The 24,191-nt window shown below is 38.5% G+C and overlaps 1 protein-coding gene across 2 annotated transcripts; it reads left to right on the forward strand.

The window, feature by feature from the left end:
- The first annotated feature begins 1,994 nt into the window (after positions 1-1,994).
- On the forward strand, positions 1,995-24,142 carry LOC134008923 (uncharacterized). Of its 2 annotated transcripts, none has more exons than XM_062448505.1 (20): positions 1,995-2,719; positions 5,645-5,800; positions 5,955-6,073; positions 6,564-6,678; positions 6,853-6,930; positions 7,270-7,385; positions 11,722-11,887; positions 11,998-12,137; positions 12,215-12,308; positions 14,372-14,521; positions 14,759-14,899; positions 17,723-17,905; positions 18,210-18,347; positions 18,809-18,961; positions 19,302-19,519; positions 19,828-20,011; positions 20,210-20,365; positions 20,473-20,808; positions 21,251-22,668; positions 23,348-24,142. In XM_062448505.1, the coding sequence occupies exons 1-20, from the start codon at positions 2,261-2,263 to the stop codon at positions 23,379-23,381; spliced, it is 4,554 nt and encodes a 1,517-aa protein (XP_062304489.1). In that variant the 5' UTR covers positions 1,995-2,260; the 3' UTR covers positions 23,382-24,142. The 2 variants fall into 2 exon arrangements, with proteins under 2 accessions (XP_062304489.1, XP_062304490.1); XM_062448506.1 differs by having other exon boundaries at positions 1,996-2,719; positions 21,251-22,673.
- Positions 24,143-24,191: the final 49 nt, after the last annotated feature.

A 24,191-nucleotide genomic window follows, 5' to 3' on the forward strand; every position in this document is an offset into this window, starting at 1 on the left:
CGCAGAAACTTGAAGCTGGTCACACGCTCAACCTCGGCCCCTTCGTTGTGGATGAGGTTGTGGGCATGGTTCTTCTTCGTCCGTCGGTGGTCCAAGATGATCTCATTGGTCTGGGTGTTGAGGTCAAGCTTGTTGTCAGCGCACAACATTAGCTGGTGCTGGACCTTCTCCCTGTAGGCCGTCTCATTGTTGTTTTTGCTCAGGCCATTTACACTCCATCAAATCTCCTATGGATACTGAGTTCCTGCTCCAACCCATGGAAGCCTCAGGGGTTACTCTTCAGACCTTACCCCTCTGGCGAGTCTTGACCTCCAGATCAAGAACCTTCCGGCTGATGTCATCACCACCAACCTGGTTGTGTAGCTTGTTGCAGGCCCTGACAGCTCGCTTTGAGCCTCCCTTATTAACATTCTTTGGCGGTTCATGTGAAGGTGCCGGGTGCAAGCATATGCGGCTGCATGACTCCTCGGTGAACTGTCTGTGTCAACCAGCCATGTATGTCAAATGCACCAATGAAGTGAGTAACAGTGGCAATCACAATGAACAACGTATGATGTCATACCCTTACCAGTATCAAACTGTGGTGCTGTTACCAGTTTGACTTGAGTTGTATTGGTTGTTTTCACAAAATTAAATTAATTATGAATTAATAAAAAATTACATAAAGTATGTAAAAAAAGATAGCCAATTACATTTCAATACCTTTGACACACTCAAGACCAAAATTAGTACTTTGCTTACCTCCTGCTATGATAATGCAAGTGTGTTTCACAACCAGAGACTGTGGATAAATTGCATGAATCATGGAAGTGTGTGTGAAGTCTTTGTTCTCGCTATCAGGGTAACAGGAGCTGACATGATATGAGAAAGAGATGAGCTACAGCCATAGGAATTTTAATTCATGTAGCCAGAGCAGGGCAATAGTGAAGTGTTGAAAAGGTGGTGGATGTTTCTCAATTTGGGATTAACAAACTACAATTGTCTTAAATTCTCATAGAAAACAGATTGACATGCTCAGTACTAAGGGTGTATGTTTTCAATTATATTATCTTCTTACCTAAAGTCCACAACCTGTTGTATCCTACTATTTCTTGAAAAGACGTTGTTTGATATCACTCTCTCTATTCCCCAAAACAATTTTTCATATATAATATTGGCTGTTGAAGAATCCCCAAATTCCCTGACAATTAGCAAAACAACATATTCAGCTGGCATTTTTATACCATGGATATGTGCAGGTGATGTCACAATGCAACCCGACCCATAGATAGGACACCTGGTTCAAATCAAGTGAGAGCTTGAAGCCTTAGTAAGCACAATGTGTTTCCCATGCTTGTCTGCAAATGTTTGGATAGAGACTGTGGAACTAAAGATACTGTTACAAGCAATACATCGACATTTTATTTAGTTAAAACATAATGTTTACTGAATACACTAGCACTAGTCAAATATTTTGCTTGAACAAATGAAATAAAACGTTTTAAGTGTCCAGATATAGACAGCGTGTGGGGTAAAGAGGGCAATACAGTAACAAAGAGAAAGAGAGCAGTCTGTGCAGAAGTGAGGTCCAGAGGTGCTGCATATTTGTTGTTCTTGTAAAAAGCATGACCTCATTGTCCAGCTGTGAACAGGCAAAGCCAGAGCAAGAGAGAGGGGGAGATAAAGAGCCCTCACCCCTCTGTAACTCAATAGTGCTATCAGAGCGGCTTCTTGTTTGGGGAGGAAGTTTTTACAGCCCCCAGTTTACAACCCTCACTCACTCTACCCAGCCCTTGACAGAAAACGATGACCTCACTCGTCTTTAATGAAACTCCCTCCTCCCTGTTTCCCTCCATTCTCTCTCTCTCTCTCTCTCTCTCTCTCTCTCTCTCTCTCTCTCTCTCTCTCTCTCTCTCTCTTCTCTCTCAGAGAGTCAGCCAGGCAAGGAGCCAGACACTTTCCTTTTTGCAGTTCTACACTCTTCTCTTTATCGACAGTGTGGTAGCTCAGAGGAGGCACTCCTCCCTCTTCTCTTCTCACATTGATTTCCTTGATGTTGCCCAGGCATTCTGAGCACATTTCATAGCTTTGGCAGACAAGTCAACTAGACGGCTCTTCGTTTTCCTGGTCCGATGACTACAGGTTCTGTTTGCTCCTATGATTCTGAAGATTTCTCTTTCTGACTCTGGATGTTTCAGTCAGTAAGGGTCAGATTTGGTTAATTGTATCATTTTCCATTCCCAACACGGAATGTCAGCATAGATACCGTACAGGAAGAACCATGTCAGAAGGAGTTGTGAGGAAAATCCAACCATTCACCATTGGGACCAGGCTGTCCATCCCATCTGAACATAAATGCCATGATTTCACAGACACCTACCTCCCAAGGGACGAGATTCAAAACTACGAGAGCGACCAAGCGGCTCTTTACATGGGTCAGCCGCAGAGAGGGCTGGTGACCGCCAAACCTGCTTGTGTGGCCGACCAGGTCAACAGTTTGGATGCCCAGGATGAGAGAGCAGAGGAGGATAGAAACTCTATTTCATCCCCAGTCTGTTCAAGGTCTATCAGAAAGATAGCCATCTGCAGCAATGCTGAAGCCATCTCTATGTCGCCCTGTGATTGCGACAGGGATACTTCAGTCAAAGCAGCGGTCAACCGTAGCAACAGCAACAGTGTTGATCCTAATCAAGCATCCATGGGAGTAAACTTGAGGAAAATATCTGATCCTCAGTTGAAGGTAACTTTAAATGATAGTTCTCTAACCTGCTTGTCTTTTTTTCTCTCATCTTGGATTTCTCATGTAGACCCTAGCCAGCATCTGTTTGCAAAACTATTCCTTTCATTCGTTTTGTTGAGTTTGAACAAGAAACGGTCAACTTTTAAGCAACATGGTGCTGATGACAATTAGTTTCCTTGACTTTTTAAAAATGCCTTGCCATTTGTTTACTTCAAAGGACATCAAAGGGTATCAGAGCACAAAACCTACGACTTAATTACATCCACACTCATGTGTGACATCATGTTTTTGCCTTTCTTCTCAGTCTAGTATGTAATGCACCCATTACATAACTCTTGTTTTTCTCTAACCAAGTAGCAATTACAGAATACGTGGTTAAAGACTGACTGACTAACCACTTAAAAATCCTTTCTTTGGATGATTTCCACACAAGCTAGCAACACAGCAACATATTTATTAAAAACGATATGAAATTAACATTACTTGTGTGCATTGTTCCAGCTTGAAACCCAATATGATGTATATGTTGTTACCCTGGTGTGGCATCGTCCATGCTCAAAACTCAAGCAATGATGTCATTAAGCAAGGCAAGGCCACGTTTCAAATGATCTGCTTATTTCCACAGAAACTACTCACAAGTTCCGTAATTGAAGGGCCTGTGTAGTAAAAATAGTCATTAGGCAGGTTGCCTTTGTGGAGAATAATTCCAAACACAATTTGTACCTATGAATAAGGGGCTTGCCAGAGGAACAGATGCTAAACAGATTGTTTCGGTAATTGTGGTGTACTTCTGGATCTAACAGCATTCGTTCAGTCAAATATATCTACATTGTTAATAATTTGACGCCAGAACAGCATCTGCAAGTGATTGATTGAATATCACAAACTTATATCATACAAACTCAAAATCTGTTTATTTTAAGGAAAGTTTTTTTTCCAATATTAGTATCAGTAAGAGCAAGAATGAAGACAATGTACAATAGTAGTATTTGTCAAGCAAAAATGACATTAGACACCAAGCAACAGTATTTTAGTATCACCTTTCTCTCTACTCTCTGTCGCTCTGGATAAGAGCGTCTGCTAAATGACTAAATGTACTCTGTGTGCAGGCAAATGGGAGGGGAGAAAAAATTACTTGAACAGCAAAAAGAGGAGCAATTATTTGAAGATGAGGTCATGGTTTTGGCTCTTTTTCTCCTCAATTCAGTATTGTATAGATGGTTTGAGCAGCACAAAGCCTGCCTTATCTAAGGGCCTTTAAAGTCACAAGTTACAATATAAAGGTTACTGTACATAGACAGTACACAGACAACACAATCTATAAGACACCTGATTTTATATAGCAGTTAGATTTAAATGCAGATTCAAACTATCTGTGATGATGTTAAACATGTTTACTTTTGACACTTCTTACAGGGAACTATATCAGCTATTTAAACCCTTTGTGGGCTAGTGGACTATGTAAGCTGGGTCTCAAACATAGCGGGGGGCAATATAGAAATTGACAGTAAGGTTCACGCCATATTCTCGATGGCGATGCAATGGAGAGCTTGCAAATTTACAACATTGTGCAAAGGCCAGCATATTGTGCTTGCTGAACAGACAACATTCATATGAATTGCAGACATAGTAGATTTTTTTATTTTTATGATTTACAAAATGGAAAAGTACCAGTGACAGTGTCTTTATGTATACATTTTTACTTCTGTACTGAAATTGTGAAATTACAGCAAAAATTAAGTACTGTACATAATGTGCCAGCAAACCAACATCTGTCCTAGATGGAAACCAGGTCTAGAAAGTTTCTGATATCATGGTAAACATGGTGGTCTATATGATTTAACTACACAGGGTGATGTAAGAGGTCTTGAAAAGATAATGTGCATCAGTCCAAAATTTTTGCAATGAGGTCATCGGGACAGAATGCTTGTCCACAGTGCAGACTGATACGGAGTGGTTCCACAAGGTTACAGTTATGAAATCACAAAAACACACACAAACACATTTCTTTCACAAATGCAGGAATAATGAATCTCATTTTGTGTATAGCACACAAGTACAGTATTTGGAGGACAGCTGTAATGTTTAAGGTACACTTCCTGAGGTATGTTCGGAGGCTATTAAATTAAGCATTACAAAACTAGATTGTTTAGCTCTCCTTTCAGACTATGCTCCACCGAGAATTTCAAGAATGTTGTATAATGCAATAAAAACAAGCAGACAAATAATGTATACAATGACGTGTTAAAAAATGTGTCAAACACTTGTTTGACCTAAAGTAATGTTTTCCAGAAATGTACTGCAGTTCGACTTAGTATGTGTTTCATAACTAAACGTGTTTTAATGACAAATCCATTGACAAGTACCCTTTTGCTTTCTTGTGCTCTGCTGTCCAGATGTGTGTATGTTTAGGCTTGAATGTGGACCGCTGCAACTCTCACAACTGTTTAGTTAACCAAACACTTCCAGACTGAAGCATTAGTCAATAAAAGATAAAGGGAGGAGAGTAAGGGTAAAATGCCATGGTATATTAACCAAATTGGGCTCTCATTGTGAAGTGAACTCAGGTCTCTGGCTCTGAAGGTGCTTTATATGCACAACTTTTCAGATTTATAATATCCCAAGAGTGGCTGTTATCGTGCAATACCTCATTGTACTGCACCAAACTAGACATGGCCTTTCTAACAGTACTTAATTACACAGATACAGTGTGATTTTCATAGTATATTTTCCATTCCGCAGCACCTACCAATAAACCAAGAGGATACAGTTAGCATTTAAGTCATACGTACATACATACATACGTACGTACATACATACATACATACATACATACATACATACATACATACAGTATACTAACAACTAATCTTGTAAGCAACTACCAATATTTTTGGGGGGGTGTTTTAATGGCTGTCTGTACAGGTAGACACGTGGTTCAAGAAAAACCTGGAGTATGGATGCAACGTATTGAGATCTCCGTCACAGGACTCAGAGGACACGTTACCCACACAACAGCGAGATCTCAAAGACATCGAAAACTCCCTCATCCAGCTGACAAGAAGTCTGGATGTGAATCAGGTTTATGTTTACCTATCCAGAATCACACCTCACAGATGTTACTGGCTTCCCACATTGCATATACCTGAAAAGGTTACTATTTGTAAGTTAAAAGAGGGGCATGTTCCAGTTATGTTTTTTTAAAGCTATGTTTATTTTGTAATTGTTTCTGTAGGATGAAAAAAAATGCAGAGCAACATATGTGGACACAGACCAACTACGAGACAAGCAGGAGAAAATTGGACAAAGAGAGAGAAAACATATTTCCTCTAGAGAGAAGACCATTACACAAACGTGGGTCCTGTTTGCAACAGTTACAGTAAAGTATAGTTTTTAGAAAAATGAAAAATGCATTTAACATAAAATGCAGATAAACATAGACTACTTTTGAAAATGTGCAGCATTGTCATCTTTCTTCTTGGTTCACAATTTTTTACTATGGTTTGTACAATAGTGTCTGTGGCTTATCTATGAAGTCATACATTTGCATTTGTAAACATTTCAGACTTACATTTAGTCATTTAGCAGACGCTTTTATCCAGAGCGACTTACAGTAAGTACAGGGACATTCCCCCGAGGCAAGTAGGGTGAAGTGCCTTGCCCAAGGACACAACGTCATTTGGCAGAGACAGGAATCGAACCGATAACCTTCAGATTACTAGCCCGACTCCCTAACCGCTCAGCCACCTGACTCCACTTGTAAACATTGGTTTCAACTAAAAACCTTGGATTGTAAAATCCATTACTGACTTTTGTGTTTTTTTATGTCTTTTTTGTATCATAGATGGCTGAGGTTACAGGCACTCTTAAGAAACTACCACCAAGACCTCAAGCTGGCTCTTGATGTCTCCTCATTCTACCAACAAGCAGATAACATCATCTGTGCCATGCATGGGAAGGTAAAACAGCATAGCAGATAGCGCCCCCTCCAAAATAATATATTGCACCTGTAACATCCATATGTGATAAGAACTTAAACAATGTGATATGAAATAGTATTGCATAATTATATGATATATTTCCGGTTTATGTGAGGAAAATATTGGATTAACCTAACCTTCGTCTCAATGTAGAGAGGTCACCTCTCTGGGTCGAAGGATCAAAGAAACAGCGGATACACAGAAGTCAAAGATATCGAGAGTCAAATTATGGTATGTATTGCTAAAAAAGCAGAACCTCTGATATTTAATACATATATCGAAATCTGCTGAATCTAGAACCTAAACAGCGACGTTAAACCATGGAATTAAACGCTTCGCTGGACTAGTAATCAACAGACCTCCTCGTAGACATTTTTTAAGGGGTTTCCCCTAACTGTTGAAAAAGACCTCTGTGACTACTATGTAATACTTCTGTGTTCCGTCTAACCAAGGTCTTCCGTTTTTAAGAGAGTGGGTCCTTTTCCAAGCCAGTAAAAATCCAATCCAAATGAATTGTGTCATTTCCTTCCACGGCCTCTTTGCCCCTCCTTTCGACCACGCTTTCTCCAGATGCTGGATGAGACTGTTTCGCGGCTGTCCGACCTCCACCCTACCCTAGCTGCCAGAGTGACACGGAAGCAGGCCGAAGTACAGGAGAGTTGGGGCCTTCTCCAAGAGGAAAGCAGGTAAACAGAATATCCAAACATTTAGCATGTTACCAACGTTCTGAGAATGTGAACCCTGTTGGCTCCACTTTAATGACAATTCCTTGTTAACCTCCATGAGTCTTATGCTAAACTTCTGAAAACATTCTTACAATGTGTTTTTTGGAATTGTGTATTTCTGGAATATGGAATATTTATTAAATGATATGGGCAGCATCCTCAGTTTTTGTTTATTGGAAGAGGAGAGAAATTAGAAGTGTTTAATTTCACTAATAGGTCAATGTACGACTTACATCAGTTGAAACAGGTGGATTGGTGCTTGACTGAAATTACACCCATGTGTGGTTTTCCCTTCTTTGCTTAAACTATGACCTCAGGACCAGGCTACTTACCCTGGGCCTGTTCTTCCCACTGTAGCAAATCACTAACATGTGGAAATTCTGGGCATAAAAACACAACAGAGCTAACCATGGCTACAGAACTTTGGTATGATTCGGCAGCACTTCAAAACTATCTTGTTGTTTATGAATACAAGTCAATATTTTACGTACAAGTCAAAGCATTCACATCACCTAAATAATCTAGATGAACTCATGGAAAATTACATCCAGATGACCAGGACTCTAAATGAATGGAAAACATATTCTGCAAGTAAGATAATGTATTCCTTTTTTATTAACACTGTTGTTGTGCAAGAGTGGTTTTGGCATTGCTCAGACAATACCATTAATGGCAACTGTTGCTGACACATTACATTGCCCTAATAAGCCACTGAATCTTTCTGAGAGCTAATGCAGAATAAATAATGGTCATAGAATCAAAATGGAGAAATTCATATTTGACATTCTCACCATGTTTTTCACATGACGAATCGCTAGTTTAATCTTATTAGAGAAAAAAACTTACCGTACACCAAAATCAGATATGGATGAATATAGGAAAATACATTTTGGTGGAGTTTATATGATCAAGCTGCCCCTAATTTATACTCCAGATGTTTGCAGAGGGCCTCATAAGTATGGTATGGCACAGTGGCCAGAGAGAGATGGATGTAGCTTATGAACAGAAGGACACTGGTCAGTTCCCAAGTCAGTCATTTCTTTATGGGTCATTTGAGTCATGCACTTAATATGCTGGGGCAGTATCCAGCAGCAAAGAAGGTTGGTGTTAGGTAATGTAGAGTCCTCAGCACTCTTTGATTCTTTAGGAAGACAAAGGAATTACGGTATTTTGTATATGGTATATCATATTGAGATTTTATGATATCAATTAAAATATAAAAATATATCAATTAAAAATATAAAAAAAGATCCTTTATTTAAACAGGAAAACATTTGAGATCGAATACAAATTTCCCTCTGAATACAGATTTTTTACTTGAAATACAGATACCCTATAAAACAAAATATTAGGTTGAATATGTCTTGTTGTGGCTAGTGGTCCAATATCACTGTCCACCATTTTCCTTTTTTATAACAAACTTTGGCAACACTTCATTTTAGATATCTATACCCCAAACAATATTGACTCCAAACACTACAGCACTCCTTTTTTTGACACCTCCAAGTTGTCCACTCCCTGTCCTATAATTCCTTTTGAAAACAAAAGCATTTCCTGAAACCATGACCTCACCGCTTCAGAGGAGTATGACATAATCTTTTTGGAACTGGCCAACAACCACTCAGTCACCCCCTAAAGACAAAGACTGTCTGTTGAGATTGTCATTGTTGCGTAACATGTCATTAGCTAATTTAATATATCTCAGAGCACAGTACATCCTTTATGTCTGAGACACAGCCTAGGCAGATGTTTATGAACGTGTTCAGAAGTGCTAAGTGTTGGAGTGTAAAGTAGTTTCAATTTTTTTTGTCAAACTACAGTATATAACCAGGGTTCTAAATTAACTTTTTTGACCACCAGACAATTTGGCTGGTAATTTTCTAAAGTTACCAGCCAATCAGAATTTCCACTAGCCAAATTCTTTCCGGTGAAAATAAGAACAATTATGAGTTTCACTGAATGCATTTGATCATTTTATTAACATTGTTGGCATGAAAAACACATAAAATGAAGTAAAATGAAGCACAGAAGTATGCATCATGCAAGGGTATGTGAAATCACCAACACGTGACTAAGTAAGGACATGATTTATTGTAAATGGCTAAAACGTCCATTCGCATCATGAGATTGACTCCTGCCCATGCATTTACAGTAACGTTTTGTCCTAAGCAGGCATTACAGTTTTTCTCAATTGCTAAGACACATTTCTTGAATGTGTACTGTGTTTTCTCCAAACTCTAAACACACATCTTCATACTTACACTGTTTTGGCCAAACCCTTAACTTTTGACCCAAAATCAAACACTGTAGTCAAAACCATATTATCTGTCGTATAAACCTAACTTTGCATTCAAAATACACACAAAGCCCTCAAATAAATTCAACCTTCTGAATACCCTTTAGACACTGATGGGCGGATTTGAAAACACTATTATAAAAAGGTTTTCAAGAACCATTGACTATAACGTGTCCCTGAATTTTAGATATGTTCCACCTCATGAGTTTGACATGTCATAAAACTCACAATTACTGCAATTGTCCTTCTTACAGGCTGTTTATTTTCTATTTACATTATACAGCAATTGCATTTTGAGCTCTTTGTTACTGTAGTGGTCACAGTATACAAATAGTAGTACTTTTAGTCAACAACACAAATATATTGCTCTAAATTGTAATTTGGGGAACAAAGGCTAAGAAAACAAGGAAATAAACAAATAATTGTTGCCTGGGTAACAGAGCTTGAGTACAGTACTGTTCATTGTGGGTCAGCATCCTATCTCTGACCAGGGTCAGGCCAGAGATTTTCCTCAACTTCACAGGCAATGTTTTCTCTAGCCAAACAGCAGGGAAAATGCCCCTGAATGCCTGAGCTATCCCTGACAAGACTCAAGAGCAATGTCCCCACAAGCTTCTTCCATGGCTTGGAGAAGGTTGTTCTGTCATAGGGATTTCTGTCATAGTGTGGCACGGATCTCATTTGAGATTGTTGTTCTTCTTCCTCTTCCTCTGCCTCTTCCTCTCCCTTGTCCACCTCCTCTCATTTGGACAATTCTTCCTTTTCTTCTGATATTAGCATCCATGATTTCAAAGTACAGATCAGCTTAACTTTGTATTCATTCCAAACCCCTGATTGCTTGTTGAGTATATTTGCTTGTTAGTGCTTACACATGGATAATTGGTTGTTAAGGTTGTTTGAATTGCGCTGTTTTGGGTTTACTTATCAAATGGCAGTGTTTTCTGAATGACATAATGGTGATAATTGTGTCTTAAAGTAAGAGGTGTGTTTAGACTTTTGCAAAGAAGTGTGAATGAACCTGAGAAATGTGTCAAAAAGGGTCAATTGTGTGTAAAGATTGGGGTACATTGTCTTTCTGCTGGGATTTGGCAAAATGGTTTTGTGGGGATGGCTTACACATACCATTTTTATGTGTTAGCAATCGAGAAAAACTGTAATTAGACTGACCTAATATACTCTTTATTAAGAACAGTGTATTTACATTACACTAGACTGTGTCAGTAAGCAACACAATTTTTCTTATGCGTAGACTACATGCGGCAATCCTTACAAAACATGACAACATTTTCATTGTCAAACACAAGCAATTCCCGACCCGTCAGCCATTTGGCATTAAATTTTATTTTCTTCGTTTCTCTAGTGCTATCAATATCCTCATCCCCTGCCTCGTTCCTCTTCTCTCCCCCAGAAGTTTGTCCTAACTACCGCCGCATTAAGTTAACTTTTTACTTTACTTTACTACTTTAGCTAGCTCTTATTACCTCCTATGATCCGCTATGCTTCGTTTTACTTCTTCCTTGTGTTTCCACGGTTTCTCGCGCCGGTTTCACTTCAACTGTGCGCAGCCAATAGGCGTATAAAACGTTATCATGTAGCATTACGGCACAGTGTTCATGGGAAACTTAGGAAGTACTGCCAGGGGGATAAATGACCAAGAACCATGCCGAGAACAGAGCCTTATGTATCATTCATCGAATGCCTCATGTATCACCGGCCAAAATGGCTAGTGAATTTTTATTAACACCCGCCAAAATGAATTTTAACCCGCATTTGGCGGGTGTTAATTTAGAACCCTGTATATAACTGAGAAGATCAAAAGCAGTAGTTTAGCTTTTGTACTTTGCAATATTTTGTACAACAGATCGTACAACATTATTTCTTCACACTAAGCATTGGTTCCTGAATAATTTTGCCAGTGGTCATTTTACTTCATTCAGTCTGCAGAGTTGTTTGCATTTTTAACCTAACAATTTTTATTCACCTGAACATTCTCATCTGCAGGAACATGAAACCAGACCAGTCAACTACCCATACCATAGGCCTCTCTTGTAATGACATTGGTTCTTCGACTCAAACGAGAGAAGTGCAAAGTACTGAGGAACATGAAGCCCACAAAATTATGGGAAAGAACATCAAGGAGGAACAGAACCGCCTGAAAGAATTTCAAGTTAGAAACTTCTCTTTCTGACTTCAAATTACTTTATTACCAATACATATACATTTATTAGTAAAATAGGTTAGGTTTGCACATGATGAAGGATATGATATTCTTTATAGGTGATGCAAGTCTTTGAAATCCATGATAAGTCAACGCCTGGTGAAAAAAACAGAAGTCCTCACAACAACTATACCTACGCTACATGTGACTGCACTAGTAATTTAGATGGTCAAATAGGAGAACAACTTTCAAGAGAAAGGTATTTTTATTACATTTTTTCATATTGCTGTGGCAGAAAACCTAGGACAGAAATGAAAATATGGAGTTTGTCTACAGAAAGGAACACACAGCCCATTCAAGCAGATGTCCTCAGAGGCACCGACCTGAGCTTGGGATCCTATTACAGGACTCTACAACATCAGCTGATAAGGTACCTGCCAAAAATTATGCCAATCTCTCAAACAGTTGTGACTCTTGGATGTCATAGTGAGCTGTGCTATTATACAAGTTACTAGAGAGGGTACAATTTCTGGGGAAATTGTAGGGTGTGCTTGCTTGCGTCGGTTGCGCAGGGGTCCGTTTTTGAATGACATTTTTACAACTGATATTTCTGTATATTTTATATAAAAATGCATACTTATTATTTATAAAGATTACATAGATTTAAAAGCATTTTTTTGTGCTGCTCGTTTACAACTGAAAATACGAGTGAAGTGTAGAATTAAATATGATGTCTTCTCATTTCCCCTGCAAGAGGCAGCCTCATAGCTGAATCAAAACGAATAAATTTGGCAGACCGGTGTAAAAATGGACCTAATCTCTATGACTTAAACGTCCTTTTAAGTTTTCCCTTCTCGTGATATTTTCAGGCATTTAGCCTACTCATATTGCATTCATTAATAAAGAACCCCCTTTGAAGATTATTCTACGACGTTACCGGCAGCAGAAGATGGAATCGCGATTCACACAGTACCATCTGCTAACTGAAAATATGCCCCCAAAAACGTAAATAAGCTTGACATTTATTTAGTGGAAAATCGCTCATTCATAAAAAGCTCACTGGTAGCGATCATTGTCAGTAACAACGCAAAATGCAATATAGCCCTGTGTGGAGAAGCTGCCCCGGTAAATTGTACTACTACAGTACAGTACTAGTAGACTACTGCTGTGTTCGTCTTGGTAGCGATTGCGTTGGTTGAATTCGATTAAACGTTCCGTTGTACGGTTTAGGCTGAAATTATTTTCATGAACAGATTGACAAAGTTTAGGTTGTGGCAATGAAGTTCAGGTTAGTAGTTAGACTTTTGATTTAAGTAAGGGGAGTGCCGAACATGTTGTGTAGATGTTTTTGTAGTGTCTCGCGTAGGCTACAGCGTTGCAGTGAGCTACACTGGTTTGAAACCACAGGTAATGATAATTTCACCCAAAAATCGTTTACTTGTAATGTAATGTCATAATAAATCCTACAACGAAAATGTATTTGTGAGGAATGTTTATTTTAAAGATTGAAAACAGATGCATCATAGACCACTGTAGTATGTGTTGCCCGGGCAACAGAGGCTAATGTCATGATGCTAATGCTTCAGTGAAATAGTAGACTACCGTTTCCAAAAGTAGATGTGGTCCCCTTCCTTAATAATATCAGCTAATATTGTACATTACATTTCATAATTGTGTTTCACATCACAAAGTAAAATGAGTAAATAGTTATCACCCTGGCCTCTTTGCTTGTGGCGTTCCTGCAGCTGCCTTGCAGTAAAGCTATAGTTAGCCTAGCTATCCCCCATGTTAACAGACGTGAAACGAATGTTCTGCTACAGGTAGTCACGTGTGTTTTCGTGAAGTTAGTGACGTAGTGACGTTAGTAACGTCAGTGACTGTGGCTAGCAAATTAGCCACCGTTAGCTTCACTTTTCACCACAAAAACGCAATTTCTACTTAAACCATGCAACGGAATGTAAATAAAAATACAACCAACGCAATCGCTACCAAGACGAACCTTTTGACACCGCCGTTGTGTATTTAGTCCAAATATTGACTGATCCTTAGGGGGGCGAAAATAAACAATAATATATAAATAAATAAATATATATGTGAGAGAACAAAGGTTGTGCTCTCGCAGAAGGCTTGAGCACACCCAATAAATATATATGTGAGAGAACAAAGGTTGTGCTCTCGCCGAAGGCTTGAGCACACCCAATAATATATATGTGAGAGAACAAAGGTTGTGCCCTTGCCGAAGGCAAAGCACACCCAATTAATAATGTAAAAGCACTTATTTCTAAAATATATTCTGCGTTAACTGTTTATGTTTTTTTGTAATATGTTTTATGCAAACCATTCTTGATCCCTGAGGGTCATGACAGACTTTTCCATGGTTACCATGTTTACTGCAGCAGTTTTGTATTGTTAATAGGAAACTTTTGTTACCTGGAGAAATTAAATCGGTGATGAGGTAATGCTCATTTCCTTTTCTTTTCATTTCCGCTTAAGACACTCTTATGGTTGAAAGACAACGTTGCTATGGAACTTCCCCATCAAAACACTGATGGTCTAGATGCGGAGATGATAAAAAAACAAACAGAAACTATTAACAAAGTTGACGCAATCTCCAAGAGGCCTAAATTTTTTCAATCCAAGAGTGTAAGTAGACTCATCTTGCCTGGCCATAATGTAAAAGTGTCATGAAAGTAGTTACATGTTTATTTTCAGATACCATTTCCTAAAACACATTGCTAAATGTGAGTTAGTCAATTACAACTTGTAGTATTTGAAATGCAAGATGATTGTGGAATTTGATTGAAGTTGACAATTTGGAATGTGTTAGTTTAGTAGGTATTTTAACTGTTTTCAAATGTTGCACATTTTGGTTTTTAACAGGAGGAGGCATGTGAATTCCATACTCAGCATCAAAGTAACGTGGACATGAAGGACCGCCTTCGGCAGGTTGAGAAGTTGTGGGAAGTGCTTAGAAGAGCGAGCATGATTGACACAGACAGCTTTGACATACACAACTTAAAGGTAAATATTTCCTTTGAAAGTTTACTGACTTTACAGGTTTAACACACACACACACACACATATATATACATACACTACCGTTCAAAAGTTTGGGGTCACTTAAAAACGTCCTTATTTTTCAAAGGAAAGCACAGTTTTTTCGAATGAAGATAACGTTAAATTAATCAAAAATACACTATACATTGTTAATGTGGTAAATGACTATTCTAGGTGGAAACGTCTGGTTTTTAATGAAATATCTACATAGGTGTATAGAGGCCCATTTCCAGCAACTATTACTGTATGTGTTCGAATGGTACATTGTGTTTGCTAATTGCCTTAGAAGACTAATGGATGATTAGAAGGATTAGAATTAGAATGCCAAAGGTCCGCAATGTTGTAATTGTTGCAAATGGAGCATTATTTGACGAAAGCAAAGTTTGAAGAACAAAATTTATATTTCAAATAAAAATAATTATTTCTAATAATAATAATTAACCTTGTAAATGTCTTGACTATATTTTCTATTCATTTTGAAAGTTATTTGATAAATAAAAGTGTGAGTTTTCATGGAAAACACGAAATTGTCTGGGTGACCCCAAACTTTTGAACGGTAGTGTATATGTACATTCGCCTCTGGAATTATTGGCACCCCTGGCAAAGATTAGGAAAAAGTTAATCACAAATATCATCTTTTTGTTATTCAGCTTAATGTCACATTGGTAAAAATGCAAACAATCCAACTTTCAATTGAAGTAATTTATTTTTAGAATTTTTTTTAAATTAAGAAATAATGATTTTTTGTGAAACCACGTGTGACACAATTATTGGCACCCCTACATTTAATGCTTTGTACAAGCTCTCTTTGTCAATAAAACAGCACCACGTTTTCTCCTTCACGTCTATTAAGGTTGGAGAATACAGAGCTAGGAGTCTGAGAGCATTCCTCTTTACATAATTTCTCCAGCTCATCCATCAGGGGACTGAGATGGTTATGGAGGAATACAGTTTTTGTGTTCAGTTAAACATTTTTATATGAATTTGGACGTGTTTAGGATCATTGTCCTGCTAAAAGGTCCAATGACAACCCAGGTTTATATTTTCCTTCAATGGAAAAAACTTCACCGTGGGGATCAGGATATTTTTGGTATAACTATTCTTCTTTTTATGCCAAACCCACCATTGGAGAAAAAGGCCTTTCCCATCATCTCACCACAAACATAAGCAACTGGTGTTTGCTAGACACTACTGGAACTTTGACCTGAACAGTGTTCTATGGTCATATTAAACAAAATTTTGCATTTTGTCAACAAACACTCAAGGTGAGTTTGGCATAAAAAGAAGGATGGTTATACCAAAAATATCCTGATCCCCACAGTGAAGTATGCTGCAGGGTCTGTGACGTTGTGTGGCTGTTTTTCCTCCAAAGGTCCTGGAAACCTTATCAGAGTACATGGAATAATGAAATCCATAACATACTAGGACATTTTTAATCTGAATATGGCTGCCCATTGAAGGAAAAAACTAGGTTGTCATTGGATCTTTTAGCACAGTAAACAGATCTAAATTCACACAAAAATGGTTAATTGAACACAAAAACAGTATTCTGCCATAGCCATCTCAGTCCCCTGATCTATGAGCTGCGCTGACGAGTAGAGTGCACAAGGGAGGACCTAGGACCCTGGATGATCTGGAGAGATTCTGTAAAGAGGAATGCCTCTCAGACTCCTTGCTCTGTATTCTCAAACCTTAATTGATGTTAAGGAGAAGACTTAGTGCGGTTTTATGGTCAAAAGAAGGTTGTACCCTTACATTAAATGTAAGGGTGCCAATAACTGTGGCACACATGGTTTCTCAAAAAAGAAAATGATTGATGACAGATTTTTTTCTCAAAATGAATTTACTTCAATTGAAGGTTGAATTGTTCTCATTTTTGCCAGTGGTGCCAATAATTCCGAAGGTGACTAGGTGGTATGTAGCCGGTGTAGATCGGTTAAACTCACTCTTCAGGTATCTATACAGGCCACCCGCACCAGCGGGTTGCTGGCTTTTCATTGGCGTAGCTGGTAGTAGTCGCACATGAGATGTCGAAGGTGGCGGGTTCGTTCCTGGTTGCGGGCGAAGATCGCCAAGTGTACCTTGGCGTGGCTGTGTCTGTTACATGGATAAGGAAATATGAGTTTTATCTTTTGTTTATTTCATTTCACAAAGATACAATTTGGTTATATTTGGTTAAATGATCTGTGTATTTGATAAACTGGCTAATTTTACTGTTATGTGTGGTACCTTCTGAATTTTCTAGATTTTCTCTGCAGATGAGTAAAGAAGAGGCACAAGTAGTTAAAAAATATATATATTTCTTGAGGACAGATTTCTTTCCTCAGACTTAAATTAAAAGTTAGACTGTTCAAAAACTTTCATGACACGTGAAATGAATCTTAAATCTTATAACCCTTTTTACTCATCTTTACCAGGAGTGCTAAGAAGTCCAGAGCTGACTGTATATAATAGTATATTTTGAGTTTTGAACACACAATACACATTACACAGCATGTATTCTAAATTAAATACCTTTAAATTCTTCATAAAAGCTAATCTGATGCACATAGATTTTCACACCTCTGTTTTTATCACCTCCATTTTGGGTCCTGGAAAGATAACATTTTTGTTTCATTAGGAAGGGCTGCTAAATGACGAAATTAAATGAAATGAAATGAAATGAAGGGCATGGATATATGTCAGAGCACTTCAGTATAGGGTTGTGATAAAATGTATACTGTAACTTATTCTGTATACAGTACCAATTATCCCACAATCATATTTTTATTGATGGAAAAAACTCAGGACACATGGAAAGATCAACTTGAGCCATGTCTGTCAGGGTGCCAAGAACCAGTGGATGATGTGAAGCCCTGCATCATCCCAGGTGTCAAAAGCCTTTCAGCAACCTTGGAGGATTGTAAAACTGGGATGATGACAGAACTGCAGAGATGCCTCGAACAAGACAAATTCAATGGCGTATGTACTGTAAGTCCACACCTAATTAGCATTACCTAGATTTGGATCTTCATACAAACATGTGACTAACCTTGTGGCTGTACATGTGACTACCAGGACTGCACTTGGCCAAAAGATTAGCCATTGAGATGAAGAAGCTAAATTAACAAAAATCTGGATGTTAATATAATTATTTAGGGTAAATAATTCTACATTTTGCCCAATTGCCTCTCAAATAAGAATGACCAAAAACTAGTTCAAGTACCCTAGGTAAGACAAAATATCATAAAACAAAAATGACAAGTCTTTTAAGCTGTTTTTTAAATGATGGCAGATCCCTAATAAGTCAACAAGTGATGCTGAAGATGTGGGTAACCCTATGGAGGAGTTACTTGGGGTTCTGGAGGACCTCAGTGAAGCAATGAATGAAAGAGAACACTCCCTCTATCAACATCCAGAACTAATATGCCAGGTACAATAGCTCACTGTACACACAGTTTTTCTATTAGTTTTGCTCATGTACATTTATCAAACCTTTTATAACTTTTCTGCTTTAAATAGTTTTGTGCATTGTGTTTTACCTGCATCACCTGTGTGTCTCCCTGTGTGTGCCCTGGATAAAATATTTTTTGTACATATGAGAATCAACCCTGTGTATTACAACATCTACAGCCCTGTGTATTTTATTTTACAGTTTTGTTTACAGGTGTAGTTATTTTAAATGTTTTATCTTCCCTGCTGTAATGTTGCAATTTCCACAAAAAAATTAATAAAGTACCTAGCTATCTACCTTCCTGTTTGTATTGATAAATTAAAGGAAATATTTGACACACAAACAGTAGTATATATTAATGATGTGAAAATTGACCTATTAAGGTTCCTTAACTTAAATAGCATTTCTGAAACCTTCCGATGTCCTGTCTCCTCTTCTAGAATTCTACACAGACCCTGCACATCAACCAACTTCTGTCCAGGTGTGCAGAACTTAGTATGGACATTTTGGACGCCGAGACTGATATGGCGGTTCGTTGTGAACCTGATAACTCTGGACTGGAAGGACTTCAGGAACAACAGGAGGAATTGGAGGTTAGAATTGTAACCTCAACAGTTATTGTTAGCTTTTTCCCCCTTCAAATTCTAACATACAGTGTGAATAATCTGCTTTTGAGAAAAGGTTGGTTATTTCAGAATTATGACAATTGTAAACTGTGTATTTTGTCAAAACCAACTCAATGTCATTGCTCAAGACAAATGGGACTTGAACAAATAAAAAAGACATGACAGATTATAAGTAACATACTTATTTAAAAAAGCTTCCCAGAGACACAAAAACTGAAACTTTCCAAATCTGAACCCAATTTTAAGTGAGTGTTAATGAAATGTTTAGGTTCAATTGTGTAAGTCAAAGTTATATTTTCTATTTTAGATGGGCTATCGGATTATCAAAGAAGAGGTGGAGGAGATGAATAGACTGACCTCCCACGTACAGGCTGTCCTATCTGAGAAAGCAATAGGTACGTGGGAAGATGTCCAGACCACCCTGCAATCTTTGGAGGAGCTTACCAGGAGCATGGCAGAGAACCAAAGCCGTCTTCAACAATTTAGTGAACTGCAAGACTTTTTGAGAACCTACCTAGCTATAATGTGAGTAATGCAGAAAGAAGAGTGTCATGAATTCCATGTGAGACCTTGTTAAGCCATTATAGAACAACCTGTGTGCTGGCTAGGTTGGCCAAATGTGTATGTTCTGAAGGTATTTGTGGCATCTGCGTATGGGACCTTCTGCATTTTCATGTGGCTGTTGTATTTCTCTATCTGTTTTGGAGAGTTAAACAGAAAATAACAGGAATTTGAGCCTATAAATAATTCATCAGATCTATTGGAACAAGTGGAACAAATCTACAGATCCACCAACCAATTGCATGTTTCTGTCTTGATTGTCTCCATTCCAGTTCCTGGACCGATGAAACGTGCACTTGTATATTCTCCGATACTTTGGCAAATCAGAGTAAACTTCATGAGTTGACAAAGTCATCTGAACTAGACCTCAAAATCCAACAGAAGTTTGAAGAGTTTGATGCATTCGCTGGAGCCGGGCAGAAGCTTATAACAGAGGGGCACCACCTGACAAACATTGTGAGTTACTTAAGGGGAAAGATGAAATACCAATATTTGATAATGATCTCCGACATCTTATAAGATCTTATAACTTCACAGAGTGGTCTGAATTCCGACATGCAGTTGGCTACCTTTAGGTCTTGTCTCAGAAATACATGTTAGGCCTACCCAATAGGAAGGAGATGGAAATCATGGCCCAAAATGTTTTTCCTACAGATAAATGAGAGAACTGATGAATTGCAAAGTATGCTGGGGTGGATGATGGCGCACTGGAAGGTGAAGAAAGACCAGTTGAATCAGGAGAAACCTGAAGAACTAATAAAGGATACTTCTCTACCTGGCACATGGATACTATCGACACGTCAGCCCCAGGTAGAGTGTTCAATCTGTACTGATAAAGCAGCAACAGTGGAAATAGATTAGTCCTGTTTTTTATCCTCTTTCAGATTCTGAATATGCTTCTTGGTTGTAATTTGCAGTGTCCTCCTCCTGGGATAGACATCAGTAAACATTCCAAAAGCTTGCTCTCAAAACATAGGCAGGGGGCTGCAAAGATCCACATTGATGGACCCAAAGCGGAACCAGAGAGCAGTCATCAAGGACAAAGTGTCAATGTCTCTAAGTACATTTCTCACCAGGGCTCTGTAGACGTGGTAGCGGTATCACCCAGCCTTGTTCTTGAGGATCCCCATACTGCTATTACACCTCTAGGGGGCAGCATCAACCTCATCCTCAGTTTTGACCAACCAACACCAGTTCCCAGTCAGCCACAGGGTTCTCAAGAGCAGAAAGAGCCATTTGAAACTGTGCACAGGGTCAGTATCCCTTTTCCAGCTTAATGCTATTCATATTTTAACATGCATTTGAACACAAACAATGCTGTAGATCATTACAATAGTCCTTGTGACAGACCAACGCTATTGCCCATCTTGTACTGTTGTTATTTACATGATAGTTTATGTTACGATTAACCTGGTGGGAGAACTGTTCCTAAATGAGTAGGATAACTATTAGTAGAGAAATTAAGTGTCAATATTTTTTTCTAAATAACTCATACTCAGTAATTTTTGAGCCAATGCTGCTGCAGCTGGCTATAAGAACACTTCTAACTCACGGGATATATAGAAAAACTTCACCATATGTTGATATAGTTCACATTTGTATATCATGGTATGCATAGGTACTAAAGTAGTTTTGAATACCAGTATTTATCGAATGGGCCGATAGCATGTTTTTTATTACTTTCATCTGTTGCAGGTGAGCACCTATTTGCAGGTAACAGATGGAAACAAAGTGACAAGTCTAGTGAACAAAGAAGTTAAATCAGCAACAACTGCAGGGACTACCCTTCAGTCAGCCAGCCATCAAATTAGCTCAACCACTGCAACATACATACCAAAACTCAGCACTGTTGCACTCCCTTCCATAACCAAGACCAGGTCCAACTCCATTCTTAGCCTGAACGGGGCAATGAAGAGAAGGAAAAAAACAACACACAGACACACTGTCACTGGTGTCGTCGGAATGAACAAGCTGGATTGGACGTTCACTGTGCCTACTGGTGCCCCACACAGAGCCAACACCTGGCCCCTTGAGGCAAAGCATGAAGAGCATGCTACCCCTAAAAGTCCAGTCAATACAGAACTTCAGCTGTATATAAAAAATAATTCAGTTGTCACCATTGCAGATACCAAATCTTCACGGACATCAAACGTTCCTTCTTTCCAAGTGCAATGTGTCAAGCCCTCTAAATTTACAGATGGACATGAAAGGAGCCCATACACCATCGCTCTAGGGTCGATGTTGAGTTTGGACTTGCCTAAGAATTGGGAGCACAAGTCAGACATGAGTTACATAGACAACACAATTCAGAGTGGACACACTGACGTGAAGTTTGATAGTCCCAAGAATCAGCTGTTGAATTCATACAGACTGCCATGTTTAACTAGTGTATCGTCTAAAATCATTGACCTCCAGACTGTCACCCACAGTCTAGAGGAGGAACCAGAGACGAAGGATGTGGAAAACATCAACTCAGAAACTGTTTCTGTTCAGTGTCTGCTTCCCCTTGCGAAAGATTTACAGTGTGACCACAGCATGAGCATGACAAGTCTTGAGAGCTCTGTCACGCTCAAAGAAATCCCCACCGACTCCACTTGCGTTAAAGAGGAAACTGAGGAGGACCTTGGCGAACAAGAAGTCCGATATGAGTCTCATGAACAATGCACTGAACTCAACCGCTTCCCCATCATTATTTCACATGATCACCCTTGTGAATCACACAATCCCCACAAATGTTTAAGCGTTCATACAAAGATCCGGGACCTGAATGGCCACATATACCGTCCATTTACAAAGACGCAGTTCACTAGTCAAAGTGACCTTATTGTTCAGGAAGTCATGGGCTTTACTACTGGTTCTGGAGTTTTCAAGAGCCAGGGTGTAAACAGATCTGAGGAGCTCATTGTCTGCACTGAGGAAAACTGTTGCGTGTGTTCTGAACATCTTTTGTCCAGCACCGCCCTGGGAAAGGAAACCTCACCCAGCAGCTCTACGGGAAGAGCATCAGATCCCGTCCATCCAGACCACTGGCAGTTCGAGGAGGAGGAAGAGGAACTGCAGGATATCTGGAGTGGCACGGACAGGGAAAGGAGTCCGTACAGCGTTCCACAGATGTGAGGTGCGAGCTTAGAATGGTGTAGTTCAGAGTGAGGGTGCTGTTTTTTCTATTGTTGCATAGAGCAGTGACAAGAATAATCTCAAAGTACACATTGAAAAAAAAGTCATGCATTTTTATTTAAGACATAAAGTAAGTGTGGTGAAAAATGCCCTTTGGCCAACAGAATATAAAAAACAACAACAAACGATTTATATTTAATACTTGTTAAATATGTTTTTTAAGGTGAGTGCAGTTCAGGATGTACACATATTGTATAATTATGTTGTAGTCATTTAATGAGAACATTTTAAAAATAAAATTTTAACATGCATGAATACAAATTTACATGAGGGGACATACGATAAGGGATGCAAACATACGTTAAAAAAGACTTTAGTTTCAAGCATACATACAGAATGTAATTGTAATCCTAAATATCAGATTACACACCAGATTACTCAATGGTAGTTCAAGACGACACTGAACATGGAGTAAAGCGAAAAACTGGTATCTTTTCTTTTGAGTCACAAGCACCACTGGATATGTTGACAATTGCTTTAAATTGCTTTCTCTCTGTTGCACTTAATATAATTATTGCATGTACGTTTCTTTCTGATATTCCAACTGATTTGTCTTTTTAATTTACCATTCTATCAGTTTGTGGTGGTCATGAATCTTCTCTTTTTCCCCACCAGGAGACACTCATGCCTGCCTGCTGGAGAAACATGACCTCTCTCCTTGTCCATATTTCTGCCATCCAAATATAAATTTGAATATATACCTACACCGTCTTGGTGAATGGACATTGTGAAAAGGTGGAGAACATTCTCTTTCTCATGCTTACACCATGATAAAGAGCAATTTGTCATCACAGCAGGATTACATTTTATTGACCTATTATAACTTGTTGCAGGCATTTTGTAATTAATAGTTTTTTGTACAGCTGCCATGGTGTAGTTCTATTGCAAAACACAATAGTGCAGTAGGAAGTATTATTGATAGTGTTCAATGAGAGTCATATCAGAAATCTATTGAACGTAATCATATGCCTTTTCCTCTCTTGGAATACTTTTCTGTGGATTCCAATAGCCAATACATGTAGAAATGTAGCAGCACTGACCTTCGCAGTTATTATTTGGCTACTGTCTCTTCGCAACATATCTGTTGACTAGCATTTGTCTGAATAGATGATGAGTCGAGATGACTCATGCTGCCCTGGAACTTTACCCTTGACACATTGAATCATCCATAATACTTGTCTGTAATTTTTATGACTATTCTTCTAACAATCTGTGTATGTAGCACAAAATATCATATCTTTTTTTAAAGTTCTGTATTTGCACTCAAAGAATCAAAAGTTAAAGCTATCTATTATAGTTTGCTGAAGATACATTCACTTTTCACAAAAGACACATCTAAAGATATCAGTGCTGTCATTTTCAAGTCAATGCAACCTTGTCTGTTCTTTTAGGATATAAAATAAAATAAACTTGTTGCAAAAAACATACACAATACTAAATCAATATGGTACCGGTTCTT

Source organism: Osmerus eperlanus, chromosome 22, assembly GCF_963692335.1.
Source record: "Osmerus eperlanus chromosome 22, fOsmEpe2.1, whole genome shotgun sequence".
Classification (NCBI taxonomy): Eukaryota; Metazoa; Chordata; class Actinopteri; order Osmeriformes; family Osmeridae; genus Osmerus; species Osmerus eperlanus.

Bases quoted from the DNA above. Each gene is read 5' to 3' on its own strand.
- LOC134008923 (XM_062448505.1), top strand. From the start codon at position 2,261: ATGTCAGAAGGAGTTGTGAGGAAAATCCAACCATTCACCATTGGGACC. The intron at 6,074-6,563 runs GTGGGTCCTGTT...TTTGTATCATAG, and splicing joins GAGAAGACCATTACACAAAC to ATGGCTGAGGTTACAGGCAC. The intron at 19,520-19,827 runs GTGAGTAATGCA...TCTCCATTCCAG, and splicing joins AGAACCTACCTAGCTATAAT to TTCCTGGACCGATGAAACGT.